At 45.7% G+C, this 16,619-nt stretch overlaps 1 protein-coding gene across 1 annotated transcript; it reads right to left on the reverse strand.

The window, feature by feature from the left end:
• Positions 1-1,031: 1,031 nt before the first annotated feature.
• On the reverse strand, positions 1,032-16,141 carry LOC139296317 (zinc finger protein 721-like). The gene is made up of 11 exons (XM_070918676.1): positions 15,871-16,141; positions 15,191-15,303; positions 14,730-14,853; positions 12,722-13,527; positions 9,221-9,526; positions 6,898-6,958; positions 5,035-5,948; positions 3,180-3,444; positions 2,611-2,708; positions 2,441-2,528; positions 1,032-1,924 (listed from the first exon to the last, which is right to left on the reverse strand). The coding sequence occupies exons 1-11, from the start codon at positions 16,139-16,141 to the stop codon at positions 1,032-1,034; spliced, it is 3,939 nt and encodes a 1,312-aa protein (XP_070774777.1).
• Positions 16,142-16,619: the final 478 nt, after the last annotated feature.

Consider the following 16,619-nt stretch of genomic DNA (forward strand, 5'->3'; position numbering starts at 1 on the left):
CTGTCTCCCAAAATAACTGCTAAAAGAAAACAAGAACAATTTGTCAGAAGTTATGGATTACAGCTCCAGTGACTACTCTCAACACAGAGAGCAGCACACAATCCTCCAACTGTCAAATCTCAATCTCAACGTGAACCATCAAACTTAAACTGACGTCTGATCAGATAACTTACCGTTCTTATACGCGAGCTTTCAAGGCAACAGACGGCAACTTGCAGAGTTACTCAAAGCACAGAAAGACGTAATGTGGCAGAGAACAAGTCTCAGATAATGACTTCATATGGAGGAGAGGACGTGACTGACGCGTCAGGTCTTCGTGGCTGGACTCACCCGTTCATCCCCCCAACACTCCCTCTTTCTGAGCACGGTATCACAGCTGAAACAACTGGTCCATTAACGGAAGAGTCGATCGACAAGTGATCTGATAATGAAGTCGTTTAGTCGAGGAAAATGCTAAATATTTGCTGGCTCCAGTTTCTCAGCTGTGACGTTTAACGAACTTGTCTTTGTCATGTGTGGGAATACATTTAATATCTTTGGGTTGACAGAACAATCGACAGATCAGAGAGTCAATAATGAAAAGCCACGTGTTGTTTATGGACCCTGTCGCCTCCAGGTTCCCATTGAGTCCGGAGCACACGACTTCACCTGACAGCTTCATCGTAGTCCTAACACCTGGACCCGGGGCGTCTGTTTGTGGCTATATGCACCATGTGAACACAACATAAACTAATAAAAAAATAGATTTTCCTGTAATATTTCCTTACAAATCATCAAATCACCAAACCAAGTGACATGCAGTGAGGACTTGGACTTTGGTGCTTTGGTTTCTAACAGAGGCCTCACACTGAAACAAAGAGGGAAACCTAAAACACTGCAGAGATGTTTGAGAGGAGGAGAAGGTCCTGATCCATCTTATAAACCACAAGCTGCTCATTTTGAGGTGTTTGTTATTTTGTCCGATCACTGTTGTGATTTGACCTCTGACCTTTGTCAGCACCACACTCCATATTCCCGTCATCCCGCCTCTGTCACTGAAAGGTTGGAGCGAATCGTTTCTCTCCGGCGTGCACGGTGACGTGGCGGCGCAGGTGGCTGCCGGAGATGAAGGTTTTGCCGCAGTACGAACACCTGAACTGTTTGCAGTCCGTGTGGACGGTCATGTGGACCTTCAGGGATCCCGACTGGGCGAAGCGTTTCCCGCAGTGGACGCAGCCGTAGCGTTTCTCTCCGGTGTGGACGCTCTGGTGGCGTTTGAGGTTGCTGGAGTCGGAGAAGCATTTGCCGCAGAGCGCGCAGATGAACGGCTTCTCACCTGTGTGGACCCTCATGTGGGTCTTCAGGTTCTTCAGGCAGGCCAGAGTTTTACCGCAGCAGTTGCAGACAAACGACTTCCCCCCACTGTCCTCCCTGTTGACACCATCCTGAGGTCTCCACCTGTCCCTTCTGATAAAAGCATTTTGTCTTTCTGTCATCTCTTTCCTCACAGGAAGCTGCGGCTCATCGACAGGTAACGGCGCCCTCTGCTGGTTGTTGTGGAACCCTGCAGACTGCTGGTTCCCTGCTACAGACAGACTCGCCTCACTGACGGTGAAAGGGAAGCTGCTGCCTGAATCAGACGCAGCTGAAACACTCACACCGGTGTTCAACACGTACGAGCAGCCGGGGTCCTCACTCAAAGGATTCTGGGTACTGCGGGAGCCATGTTGGAGCTGTGGCTCGTACATCAGACAGTCATAGCTGCTGGTTTCTGACCTCTGGCTGGTGTTCAGGGTTTTTTGGACGGACATGGAGGTGGAGCTGACTTCCCCGCTCACCCATGACCAAGACGAACCGCCACCTTTGTCTGCTACTTCCTGTTTGGTCAGTGGGGGCGGAGCTTCTGTCTCTGTCGTCTGTCCGTCAACAGCATGACAGAAATCTTCTGGGGAGAAAGAGCAGCAGAATGTCACACATTTTACACTTTTACTCTTTTACTCTTTTACATTCAAGTGTACAAATTTGCAGATTTGACCAGTAATTCAGCCTGCAGTTGAAATGGAACACAAAACACAATACTTTGATCCTGGACCTTTAAAATGATCAGAAAACTCCTTTAGTATAACTTTAAATAAAACTTCAAATGCACCAATCTTTAAATTAAAGAGCGTTTTGACCTCAATGGAAATAAAACTTCAGGTTACTGTACAAATATTCACATTTAAGAAGCTGGAACCAGTCAGTTTTTGGCATTTTTGCTAACTTGAATGATTAATCAAGTAAGCAAATCAACGTTCAGCTGTAATGTGGACCCAGTCTGTAACTGTAACTCTCGGATACTAAGAAACAGAAGAACCCGTGGAGAGCTCTAGTCCATATGTTGCATCGTGCAGAGTGAGCTGACTGGTACACCTACATACCTACAGGTCAGGTCCAGGTTATCTACTAAAACTGTACTTACTGTCCGGCTCAGACTGGGACCAGGACTCATCGTCGTCCTCCACTTTGATCACTGCTGCCTTCGGCTCAGCCGACTCACCTGCAGCAGGCTGCACTCAGAGCAGAGAGAGAATAACTCAGAGAGCGAGAGAAGTGGGAAAACTGTGACGCTAAGCCCCCTCCTCTACTCACCGCCCCCTGTGAGGTATCTTGTCCAGAGTCTGAGGACGGATCGGTGTCTCCACACCGCAGAGTCTCCTGGTTGGACCCTCTGGACAGCACCGCCTCACCTGGAGGAGATAAGTCAAGTCTCTTGATGGAGAGTTTTGTGTCATGACACTAAAAACACAAACTCCTGAACAGTGAATTCAAGTAATGTATTATATTAACCACCAAGCACGTGTTTTGCAGGTTAGTACACAGTGTGTACTCATAGTATTTAGTACATACTGTAGTTTATACTGAGTTTTCAAGATGAAGTTGAAAACTGACTGAGATCAATCTCAAACTCCAAAGACCTTCAGTTCAGACGACTCGTTATTTGGCACTGGATATCTAAAGGAACAGTTCCCTCATCTTGTTGTGTTTTGGGGAACTATGTGTTGTTGTGTTGGCGGAACCGGTTCGTGTGAAGCTGTGAGCGCTGTTCGGATCAAGGCGCGGGCTGCCCGGTTGTCCCGATGGTAAGTAAACACAACACGCGCCGTTGGACTCGTCATTCGGTGTCTTACTAACCAACAGACGAAGACGTTAACGGTTACCTCCAGGTGTCCCGTTCCTCCTCGGCTCGTTGCCAGGGTGATGAGCAGGCAGGGGAGCTCGAGCGCGGCCGCTGGCGGTGGCCGCGGCTCGCAGGGCGGTCGCGCGGGCGGCTCGGAGCTCCGCGAGCCGCAGTTTTCTCCGAAGCACCTCGTTCTCTTTGCGGCTCCGCGAGATCTCCAGCTGCAGCACCGAGTATCCGCTGTCCACGAGCTCGCAGATCTCCGCCACCGCCGTGTTGGCCAGAAGCTCCACGATGGAAGCGAGCTGCGCGTGCAAGGCAGCGGCCGGGGACATGTTTTTCATCCACCGCGCGCGTGCGTGCGTGCAAACAGAACAATCCAGATCACCGGGTCGTGGCGAGACACAAACGCACGCGCCCGCTCCGTTTATCGGTATGTGGATTCCCAGCTGACGTTAACAGTCCCGAGACAAACCCGGAAGTGATGCCGCGGTGAAAAGGACTGGACACAACCCAGAATGCGCATGTGCAAAGTATCCTTTTGCATCATTTTCGGTATTCTCAAAAAGATTCCGGTATGAAGACAACACGCACATTGACCGACACAAGGAAAAGCTTTAGCTGAAGCTGGATCGGTTAGATTTAAATCGATGAATCTGTTGCTCAATAAAATGTCAGGATGTAGTGAGGCCATGCGTTTCTACAGCCCGAGCTGACGTGCTCATTGTTGTTGTTTGATTGACTTTCCAACAATAAATGTTATTGTCACCTCAGAGGCCCCCCAACCCTTTGGGCCCCTGGGCCAGAGCCACAGCCGGACCCCTAACTTCAGCCCAGACTCCTGCTGGGTGTCACTGCAGTGAGAACAGACCACATGAGGATCACACTGGAATTTAAAGCAGAGTTGCAGCTGCAGTTTCACTTCACGGTCATTCTTGGGTTTTTGTGGATCTGACGTCAGTTCAGTGTCGGCTCAAATCAGCTGTCAATAGCCAGGACCACAACATCATGGTAGCATCATAAGATGAACTTATCATCATCATCATCATCATCAATTATCTCCTCAACTGGTGAAAACAACCCTCTGACTTCATCTTACTAAGTTACAGCCACAGCTGCTCCGCTCCCGACTTCAGGATAATCAACAGCTGACCACCATGTTGGACATTTACAATAGCTTTAAATAAATTATTATTAAATTCCTTGTGTGGCATGTTATTGTTGTGTGTGTTTTTATGAAATTAACTAAATAACTGATACAAAACATTTTCAGAATTAGTTTTATTAACCAAGAATGACATAAACAAACCGTATGTGACTCATGGTGTCTTGCTTTTTACACAACTATTGTTTTTTTATGAAATGTGTTTTTGACCTGTACACTAAAGACTTTCTAACAGCAGAGAGCTCATTAGCAAGTTTTAGGTTTCATTCCAAAATCAGACATCTCCTATTTGATAAATGGGATGCTTTAATTTGGTCCATAAAGCATAAAGAACTGAACAGTAGCCATCAGAATTTCCTCCAGCCCAAGGTGAAGTCCTCAAATGTCTCGTTTTGTCCGATGGACACAACAAAACACAAAGATATTCAGTTTACTGTCATGTTAGGAAAAGAGAAAGTAGCAAATAATCAAATTTGAGAAGTTAGAAGCATCAAATGTTGACATTTTTGCTTGAAAAATGACTTTTCTGCCAATCAGTTCACTGATTAAACTCATTCCTGATGGAAAAAGCTTTTAGATATTCTGAACCTTTGGAACTCAATTTGCTTTCTGCACCTTTGGAAAACGAATTACTTATGAATTCTAAGTAACTCTTCTTCCTTTTTAAAAACTGGATATTTACAGAATATAACATTTTGGAGTGAAGCCGCACACATTCATTCACTCAGACGTTGGGGTGACATTTCTTCATGTGTAACTTGAGGCTGTATTTGACGATGAAGCTCCTGGAGCAGAGCGTGCAGGCGTACGGCCGCTCTCCGGAGTGAACGCTCAGGTGCGACTTCAGGTGAGCCGACTGGGTGAACTTCTTGCCGCACTTGCTGCAGCTGAACGGCCTCTCGCCCGTGTGGATCCGCATGTGAACGTCCAGGTTCTGGGACGTGGCGTACGTCCTGCTGCAGACGGAGCACACAAAGCGCTTCCCTCGGGCGCCGGCGCTCAGCTGCCCGTTACAGAGCTGAGGTCGACCCGCTTGGTCCCTGTAGAGGGCGAAGTTCATCATGTCGCCGTCGTCGTACTCAAACGCAGAGTTGCTGCTTTCAGACAGCTGGCAGTCCGTGGAAGTCGAGCCCGAGACGCTGATCAGCTTGATCCCGAAGGCATCGCCGTCCATGTTTTCGTTGTGATGAAACTGTGTGAACGCCATCTGACCTTTCGACTGTTTCCACGTCAGGCTGAGATCTAGTTCTGCTCTGTTTGTAGGAGACTGAGACTCGAGCACAGCGCTGTTACCAAAATATGCTGTTTGTCTGTTAGCGCTCGGTGGGACCAGCGAGCACTCCTGGTGGACCAGCTGGACGTCCGGGTCCATCTGCGAGGAGTAAGAACACACCGACTCGCCGGCCTCCATCTCATCACCGCCCAGCTGTCCGGAGCAGCCCGGCTCGCTGCAAGGAGAGTCCAGAGTGTAGACGGACACGCTCTTCTTCTGAGTCCCTGCAGACACTTTGGATGTTTTCAGTGCGAGCTGCTCAGAGGACATCTTCCTCTCGGCCTCTTCGCTTCCCGGCCAGTGTCTCTTCATACTGGACGTGACGCCCTCTCTGACTGCAGCCGTCCCTCCTTCAGCAGGCGTTTTGTTATCTGAAAGAAAAGACAAAATACATCACCAAGCTAACAGAATACGTCTCCAGTGTTTTGCAGTAACATCCTGCAGGCCTTGTTTTCACTACTCGTTCCAGTCGACTGAGTCTAACTAGATATGTACCACAACAATGAACTGGGAGTGTTTGGGTGATGATGTGACTCTCTCTCTCATGACATGACACACTGACTTGTAATAGGGAGAATGGTGCTTCTTTCGTTCCCACTCGGCACCCTGAACGCCTCTTCCTGCACTGTGCAACTTGGTTAAACAGGTACGAACTCCTGCGAGAGGTGCGTTAATGCTTTACGGCACTACGTCACGCGAGTCTAGCTCGGTTTTCTCAGTACGACGTCAGAGCAGCAGCGAAGAGACCGAAGGGGACGTTGACGGAGGAGGCCCAGAGGGGAAAAAGAGAGAGTGACTGAGCAAGAGGCCGGACCATGGTGAGTCTCAGACTGGCTTTTAGTCGTCGAGAGCTTCGTGAAATAAAAGGCGGACTAGTAATGTACTAATGGACTAGGAAGTAATATTAGCTGGCGTTCTGCTGCTTCTGTCGTTGCACTTGTTTGATGTTTGGCTGTTAGCAATGTTGTCCACTCTCTAGCTTTTGATCAGAAGCCAAGTCAGCCCTCCAAATCCAAATCCAAATCCATGAGGGTGAACTGCACTCCGAAAGCTGTAGGGGGCGCCAAGTCGCAAACAAATACCAATTCTTGCATAATGTTGCTTTCAGGACTTCACCATAATAAAAAAGGAGCTTTGTCACAAGTTAGCAGAGTCATTTTATTCTCTGTCTAGTTGATTGCAGATAAACAGCAGAATTATGTGCACTTGCATGTATTTGATTGGCCAACCCAGCGATGACATATCCAGTGACCCCACTTTGGGTCCTGATCCAGAGGTTGAACCACCCTGGCCAGCTGTGAACGTGACGTTTACACTCACCTTCCTCAAAGGTGTCGTTACTGTCCGAGTCTTCATCTTTGATCAGCACAACGTCTGGAAGCTGGAAAAGATTTAATTTAAACATGAGTGCAGTCGTACAGCCGCAAGAGTAATAACAATAAAGTTACATCCAAAGACTTCAACTATTAACAAGTAAACAAACAGGTAAGCAATGCTTCTGTACATTAGATATTGATTTTATATGTGTACAACTAAGATTAAGTCGATAAAATAGAAAACTAATTAAGATAAAATGTCCCCTTGAGTCCTGATTGGCTGACTCATATTTAAGGTTCAATTTTAATGAGAAACTAAATAAAAAGAGGAAATCAGGGATGGTTGTAAGTGTTGACGTTAAAAAAGTGCTCTGTATTATAAAATAGTAGATAGATTGTGTTTGTTTTAGCATGTCACCTGAAAATCATCACATTTTTAAAAATGGCTGGACCATCCCAAATTTGGGAGAAATTACACCAATATTTAACCAGCAACGATGAATTCTTTTTAGAAAAAGGGTGGAGAAAAACCAGCAGAAGGCAGGGATTGTTGGACTGTATAAGAACTTGTCCACAACACTTTTCCCCAGTCAGACTCTGGGACTGGCTCAGGTTTTATCTCTGTTGAAGAATAAAACTCTATTGCATCGAACTCAGATCGTCTCCAGTGAATTCTTTGAACCTGTTTGAGACTCCAAGAGCTACTCAATCCTACAGACGACTAAGTGTTGGTGAAGAGGTCCAGACCTGGACTTCTGATCTTCAACATAACCCTGGATTAAGTTCCAGCAGTTGCTTAATCCAAGTGATTTACTAAAACTGTACAAATGTTTATAAGACTTCTGTGTGACTGACTGGGATTACCTTCCACACCTGTGCTTTTCTATGGAGACTCGAGAGCAGCCACGGGTGCAGTTATTGTTTTAATCCCATTATCTCAAAATCTCCATTTAATTATCACATTATCTAAAAAAAAATATAGACCCCAACCTTTTGGTTTTTCAAGATAACAAGATAATTAAGAAGTTATCACAGAAATACGACTTTCAGCCCAAGGTAACGAGACTGAGATAAAAATAAATTAAAAATGGTAATCTTGAGATAAGGGATCAACTTCACCCTGTCAGCGTGCACAGAGCATGCGCAGAGGTTTGCAGCTGAGATAAGGAGATAATTAACTTCCGATCTGGAGATTATATGGGATTAAATATAATTGCAACCACATCTGGTCTCAGCACGTGCAGTATTTGATGTATATCCTTAAGGCCTAATAGCACAATATGAAAGGATGCAATGACTACTAGTACGTGAAAATCATAAATATTATTATTATGGCAGAAGTTAAATGTACGGAGGCCATTAAATCCAAAGATATAAAAAAAAATATTTCATCTTGACAGAACGATTTGTAAATTTGAGGGAGAAACAAGGTCTTGTATTGTGAGAATAAATTCTATTAGTGTGGGAACAATGTTTGTATTAACGTATTTACATAATAAATTTATCTTGTTCCCTTTAAATAAACGTTTACATCATCTTGCAAAAAAGATTTCTTTGACCTTTGGAGCTCCATAAAAAAAAAAAGCCAGATTATCCTACGAAATGTATTTAATAATTATGTCAGTCATCATGTCATTTTCTCAATTTTCTATTTTACCTTTTAATTTTAATTCTGGCTAATTTATCCTCCATAGACCAACAGTCAAAACCTGAAAGATGAAACAATGAGTTGATCAATTGGCCAATGAAAGAACATTCATTAGTAACTATTTTGATGATTGATTAATCACCTTGATTAATCATGTGTGCTTGGTTTTGGACAAAATTAGCAATTTATTGACTTAGGCTCTAAGAAATTGTGGTGGGCATTTTTGACTATTTTCTAAATTGTATAGTCCAAATAATTAATAAATCAAGAAAATAATCATCGGATCGATGATGAAGATAATCATTAGTTACAACCCTAATTCAGTTTACAGTGATATCAAACACAGAAAAGGCTTCAAGATGCTGATAGGAACAAATATTTGGCATTTTTGCTTGACAAGCGCCTGAAACGATTAATTATTCGTCAAAGTAATAACTAATTATTGCCCTGCGTGCTCATAAAGATCTCCATAACTTATATTCTTGTTAAGGATGAAACCAAACCAGAGGCTACAGGTGAAACTGGTGGTCTTCTGTCTAAATATGACGCACGACGAGGTTTATTAATAATATAAATAATAATAACCAATAATCGCTTCAGCTCTCGAGCTAATGAGAACTAGCCGTAAACCAGCAGCTGTGGTGCGGTAAACGTGAGAGCAGGCCGGCCGTGTGTTTACCTCCTCCCGCACCACCACAGCAGCTCCTCCGTCTCCTCCGTCAGTGTCCCGACGCTGCTGCTGCGTTTCCGCCTGCCGCGCGCACTCCGCGGCCGGCGTGACCTCCGGTTCCGCCGCGGCCGCCGCCTCCCCCCCGCCGCTCCCCCGGACCACTATGGACTCGATGAGGTGCAGCTTCTTCTTCAGGTCCTCGTTCTCCTTGCGGCTCCGGGTGATCTCCATCTGCAGCACCGCGTAACCTTCGTCCACCACCCCGCAGATCTCCGCCACCGCCGCTTTGGTCAGCGCGCCCATGATGACGGACAGCTGCTCGTGAAGAGCTTTGCTGGTTAGAACGGACATCCCGGTGCTCGAGAGGAAACCAGACCGGCCTGGACCTCCCCCCCCCCCCCCGTGACGGACAACACGGAGCTCCAACACGCTCTGAAACACGCGGGGATGTCGGTGATGGAGCCGCTGACTAAATATGTTTGGACATGAAAACTGTCGCTGACTCTAATGGAGGATGTTTTCTACTTCCGCCCGACTCGCACTTCCGCCACAACACTGCTGACTTCAAAATAAGAGCCTGTTGTTATTGTTGTGACACATGAACGAAATATCATAAATAGATTAAAAATGGATCAGAGTGGGTAATTAAACATAGATTAGGTACATATATTTGTATATGCATTAATACAACAATAAACAGGTGGAAAAAATATTTATTAAGTAAATCTGTTGAATGAAAGTAGAAAAAATAAAATGAATAGGTAGATAAGAAAATAGAATAAATAAAAACATGTAAAAGATAAATAAAAATAGAATTAATAATAATTAAATTAATATACTCATAGGTAGATAAAAAAAATGTGTAGGTAAATAAACAAAGAAATGGATAAACAAATCAAAAAGTAGATTGATGAAACACTGAAATATCCATAACCATCAGTGATATGTGATGAGATGTGATATGAGTACAGTATATTTTAAGTTAAAAGTAAAAACTTCTCACATTGCAATACACATGAACCGATTTCCATCTTGAATATTTTCTTTTGTTCAGTTGAAGACTTTGTATATTTGAAGGTTGTCCAGGGACTCAGCACATCACCCTGCAGCAACAGTGTTCATGAAACACAGATTCACATTATTATTATCAATATTAAATGTATTATTAAAAACTGCAGACCCCTTCAGGGTCAACACCGCTGTATTCAGTGTTGTGATTCAGCACAGTTAACTTTGCAGTTTGAAATGCAAACCTGACTGAGAGAACGATGACTTCCTGCATCTTCCAAACTGACTCCATCCTGCTGTTAATGCAGCCAGCAGGTCTGCGAGTGTGTGTTGGAAATGGATTCTTTTGTGTACACGGTGAAAAGCTGTTGTTCAGACTGCAACAGGGAAACAAACAGCAAGACAAGGCTGACCGATGTACTGTTGAGAAATTATCATTTTATTGAACCTCCGTCTATATGTAAAAGCATTCAAAACCTTACTGAAGTAAAAGTATTATCAGCAAGATGTACTTAAAGTATCAAAGGAAAAGTACTCATACTGCAGTAAAATGGTCCCCGTCAGTGTTTTCTTATTATATATGATGTAGTGGAGTAAAAAGTACAACATTTCCCTCCTGGGATGTATAAATCTTCAAGTTTAAAAGTACAGAATAGAAGAACAAAATGTCTACAGTTGACATATCGGCCTCACCACAACCTCCTTTCAGTAGTTGCTCTGTAGTTGTCGACCGCATCACACGAGCTTCCTCAGCACAAATCAATCACTTTAAACTAACAATTAATCTGTCAATGACTGTTTCTACTGATACATTATTCTTTTAGTCTAGAAAATGTCAGAGGATAATGAGAAATGTCCGAAACAACTTCCTAGAGACCAAGGCGACGCCTTCAGATGTCTTATTTTGTCCAACCAGCGGTCCAAAACCCAAACCTATTCAGTTGACCATCATACAATACAACAGCAGCTACTCAATGGACCTTACGAGATTTGTTTTGTCACCGGCTTTTCTAAGGTCAAGAATTAAGTCAAAACCTGTAAATATCTGCAGACTGTAGCTGTGTGAAGCTCTGGTCATTCAGAACCAGTGAGAGTCCAGTCAGCTGCTGGTTCTCTGTGCTTCTATTGTGTAAAAGGCATTTGTTTGCGATTCTATTGGACATTGTGTGTAGGGATTAAGAACAGTCCAACACAGACGGACAGACAGATAAACATCACGTCATGTCACTGGTCAGGCAGCACATTTCTACAAAAACAGGTGTGAATCACTGTTGTCTGGTCACACGAGCTGACAGTAACTGCTCGGATGTGTCGGCACACAGGCAGACACAAAGCTTCAAAAAGCACCTGTGCATCAACGGTGAGCTGCTTTTCCCCACAAACAATGGAGGGCCGCAGTTTAAGATTGTTTTCATTATCAGTTAGTCTGGTGATTATAATAAAAGAAAATCTGTCTCCTCTGTAAAACGACAACGTGACCACTGCCTGACTTTTGAGGCCGATATTGATTTTTGAGAGTTTCATTGTAAACACATAAAAATAACAAACATTTTACATCAGTTTCCTTTAAATTTGGCTGTTGAAGAACTGCGGCCAAAACATATCGTGAGCAACAGTGTCAAAACAACCTGGTGGCCCGACTATATAATAGAGACACAGTTTCTACATGACTTCAAACATGTTGGATGTTGTCTGTTACCGATTGGCCAACATAAATGTCAATACTGATGTATCTGCAAAAAGTTCCCAGAGCTAAAAGGTGTCCGACCACCAGTCCAAACTCCAAAAAGACTCAGTTTAAAGATATAAAACGGAGCAAAGCAGCATATCTTCACATCTGAAGATACACCCCCCCCCCCCCCCCGAAACTAATCGTTTCAGCTCCACTTCAATGCAAACTCACATTTGACTCGTTTCCTGCACGCAGATACGGTTTCTACTGGCTTCCTCCAGTTTCTTTGAGTCTGTCACTCTATAATATGAGCGAAGTACACACTGAATCAAACTGTTCATCAAAGATTGCACACTTTTAATTCCAGATAAACACCATCCAATAAACATTCACATGCTTCTTACAGGTGTTGGCTCTCTTCAGGAATCATTTGTTGTTCGAGCCTAAAGTACTGAAGTGGACCCAAAACGGTCCACGTTCTTTTTGAGGTAAGAATTGATCTGGATCAGGTCGTAGTCCCATTATGCTTTGTCTCAGGTATCTAACAAGGCAGTTCAGATGGTTAAAAATATGTAAGGCCAAAATTAAAACAGTAACTATTCAATCAATCACTATTCAATGTAAAAGCACCCGTTCTCCTAAAACACCTTTAAAAAGGCCTTCAGCTTAAAAAAGATCTATTCAGATTAGAAGTTCAGTAAGAGTAAGAGCAGTAAGGTTCTGGTCTATCACAGTTTAGATCTCCTCAGCACCTTACAGAACCATGAGTGCATTCATTGCAGCTGGTCGCACCACAGTGTTTGTGTCACATACTTCCTGTTGAGTTAAACAGGAGCAGCGCTCTGCTCAGCCAGATGGTGTTTCTGCTGATGGATCCTCAGGTTCTGCTTCCCGGCGAATCTTTTCCCACAGTGCTCGCAGGCGAACGGCCGCTCTCCGGTGTGGACGCTCTGGTGCGTCTTCAGGTGTCCCGACTGCGTGAAGCGCTTCCCGCACTGAGCGCAGCTGTACGGCCGCTCGCCCGTGTGAACACGGACGTGTGTCTCCAAACTCCGGGACGACGTGAAGCATTTCCCGCAGTAGCTGCAGACGAAGCGTCTGTCCCTGCAGTACCTGTTCAGGTCCAGCGGATCCAGTCTGGATCCGCAGAGACCGAGCGTTAAGGGGAAACCTGCAGCATTCAGGTCTGACACTTTGTCCAGGAGTGTCGGCCGGTGAGGGACGGGCACCATGCTCGGCAGGCCCTGATTGGTCCATGAGGAGCACAGATCCAGCTCTGCGTCGTAAGGAAGGGAGCTGATCAGAGACACACCCCGCTTCAGCTCAGAGGTCCCGGGCAGGGAGGTGGGACTTCCTCCTGACCCGAAGAGGAACGGCTTCCTCGCCTGGACTGCAGACGGAGCTTCACAGTCCGACTCTGAGGCCAAGTCAAACACCACATCTGAAGAGTTGCTCTCAGCGCCCCCTGCGGGGCCCGGAGACCCCGGTGCACTGTGGGATTGTTGATGCTCGACTCCCTCAGATGGTCCGTCACTGTTCTGATCCCAAAGCCTGACGTCGGCCGCTGAGGTGGACATCATCATCCCAGAGGGTCCCTCCTCTCCGTCATCTGCCTCCGACAGCTGCACCTCCGTCCCTTCACACAAACAAATGAACAAACACGAGTTTAAAAAACAGCAGCAGTGACTTCAAGGCCAAAAGACACTTCTGTCAAAATGTCTATTTTTAAATAAAGAGTATGCACTAAAAAAAGAAACAACGGCTGCGTGTCTGATGTCAAAGTGTCCGCCCTTTATTATAGATTGACAGACATAAACACGGAACTTAAAGTTGCTTCAACAACTTCCAGTAACAAACATCTGATTGAACTGTCGGATCCCAGCAGGAGCAACAGTGAAGTAAGCAGCGTGAAGAAGCTTGTTAACAAAACTAGGTCAGACCACTGGCCTCATGTGTGGCGGTCAACTCAACACGTCTTTCAACAACACCAGGGGCAGCTGTGCGAGTGTGTTGCTGCAAGGTGCAGGTACGGTGGGGTTTGATCCAGCGAGTCCAGTGTGAACACCAACACGGCAAAGTGCAGTTTGATGAGGCCGTGATGAGCGCAGCGTAACAAGGCGTCCCGCCTGGTGCACACACTTTGGTGTATTTGACTGGATGTTGTAAATCTAGATGGACCTGTTAATTATGTCACACACTGAATGGGGACAGTGTTGCTGTAAAAGCTTCCTCAAACCTCCTTTCATCTTCCTACTTTGTGATCAACTGTGGTGATGTTTATCTCACCGTCGTTCCAGCGAGTATGGGAGTGAGTTCAGTGTTAGTGTTGAATCCCAAGTCTGCACCCCACCTGCATCATGGCACAGACGGTCACTCCTGACTAACCCTCTCCCCAACATTATATACACTCCGACCTCCAGACCTGTGGCTCTCTTTTTCCCTCCAAACAAAGAGAACCGATGTGAGTTAAACACGGACTTTTTCACCTTATGTGGCTGTTATGGCTGTTGTATTGTTTTGTATTTATTATGCCGATTCAGGAGTTTAATCCTGTTAACCAAGAAGAAAAGAGTGTAATGCATTTATGATGAAGTTAAAGTGATGACCTATATTTTTTTTCAAACCTGTAATATTTTCCTTTTTAATATGGTGGGGGACACTGTTCAACTGTTCACCACCCCTGACTGCACTAAATAGTGGGAACGGCTTCCTGGATCCTGTGTTTAAATGTGCACCTCACATCAGGAGTTCTGTGAGCCCACGCCACCACAAGCAGAGCAGCCTTTTCAGTTAGTTTGTGGATCATTGACGTTACAATCAGCGGCTTCGCTCTCTTACCGTCCTCGTTGAGAAGCAGCTCGTCTGTGGCAGCGTTGCCGTTCACCTCCTCTTTTGCAGTTTCCTCCTTTATCAAAACGACATCCTGATCATGAGGCTCCTCTGCAGCTACTGTCGAAGAATCCTGAGAGCGGAAAACAACTGTGACTGCATTTCCTCTTTGAGACTTTAATTGTGTCCATGACTACAGCTGTGCTGAACCAGGCTGTTTCTACTCTAATTAACCATTTTCTTTTCCACCTAAATGTCACTTACAGTGTGACATTTGTGCACTAAACCCAGAAAAAAAAAAATACACTTGAGTACAATGTTAGTTTATTCAAACACACAGTGTCCCGTAAATCCAGAAAACCAGGCAGGACTACAGCCGGTATTTATTTATTATTTATTCTTTCCCGGGTCTTAAAGGCTACATTACAGTGAGCTGAAAATAAACACTGACTTCGTCTTTGTCCTCTCACCTCTTTGGTCACAGGGGTCAGCTCCGTCCTCGCCTCCAACACAGCGCCCCTTCCACTTCTTCTGAGATTTGATTTTGGCTGTTTGGACCCCACTCCAGTTGGTAAGGCACGTTCTGGGGGGAAATCAGAGGGACAGTTATAATATTGGTTCCTCGTGTGGGATGAAGGAGGAGGAGACCCCCAAGTGGTTCTACATGGGTTTCTGTGATCCAGTAGTATCAGACTGACTGCTGTAATCCCAGGATTCAATGCACTTTAGGCCTACTGCTGTATAGAGTACTTTTCTGTGACGTTACCTGCTCTGAAATATGAGTCTCAATGCATTTACTGAACATGTTAGATCAAGCCTTCAATTCGGCATGTATGTAAGCCGGGAACAAGGTTTGGTTCATTACAATGGCAGGTCTTTGATGGAGCCCTCTCTGATCGCTATCCTGATTCTTTGTGTATCCTGAGCAGCAGAACAAGGCAGCAGTTTTACATGTGTGCCACATTTATACATGACACTGACACCAACGTGTGGGGACACAGTCGGCGCTGTCAGTTAGTGAGGAAACGTTGGATGAACAGTTTTCCGGCGGAGTTTGGTGTGACGCGCTCTCTATGCGGGACGACGGCAGCTGTCGGACGTTACCGGCGTTGTGGAAACGCAACCGATTAGAAAAGGCCCCGAAACTCACCGACAGTGAAATCCATCAGCCCCCCACCGGCCGCCTCCTGCCCGCCGAAATCCAACATCGCGACGTTCCCCCGGTGTCCCCGGGCGATGATGGTCTCGATCAGCTCCAGCTTCCTCGTCAGCGCCTCGTTCTCCTTGTGGCTCCGGCTGATCTCCAGCTGCAACACGGCGTAGCTGTCGTCCACCAGCTCGCAGATCTCCGCCACCGCCGCTCTGGTCAGTGCCTCCATGATGGACGTCAGCTGAGAATGAAACCCCTTGTAACTCGTCATCTCGGGCGGACATGAACCGACAACAAACGCCGAAACGTGAACTAGATCATAACAGGAGCAGACGCGGCGCGTTCAGGGCACGGGAGCAACGCCCGGGGAGCTCCTCGCGGGGAATTCGTCCTTCCTTGGACCGAGCAGCGAGTGAACCGGCCGGGAGGAACGGACGGGAGGAACGGACGGGAGGAACGGACGGATGCCGCGGTGAACCGTTGTTGTTTGTTGTCAGTCGGTTGTCTCCTCTTCAGCGTGTCGTTGAGAAACTTCCGTAATGCCACTTTCAAAATAAGAGATCAGGTGGATCACGGGGTGCTGCCTTCGAGTGCGCCTTGTAAAATCCAGCTCCAGTCTCGCGCGTTTTGTAAATAATAAAAAGCAACGCCACAAAACAAGAGACTCTACAAAGATAATTAGTTTTGTTTCAACAGTTAGAAATCTCCATATTGGACGGTCCCGCTTTGTGGGCGGGCTGTTGATCACC

This window comes from Enoplosus armatus, chromosome 14, assembly GCF_043641665.1.
Source record: "Enoplosus armatus isolate fEnoArm2 chromosome 14, fEnoArm2.hap1, whole genome shotgun sequence".
NCBI lineage: Eukaryota > Metazoa > Chordata > Actinopteri > Centrarchiformes > Enoplosidae > Enoplosus > Enoplosus armatus.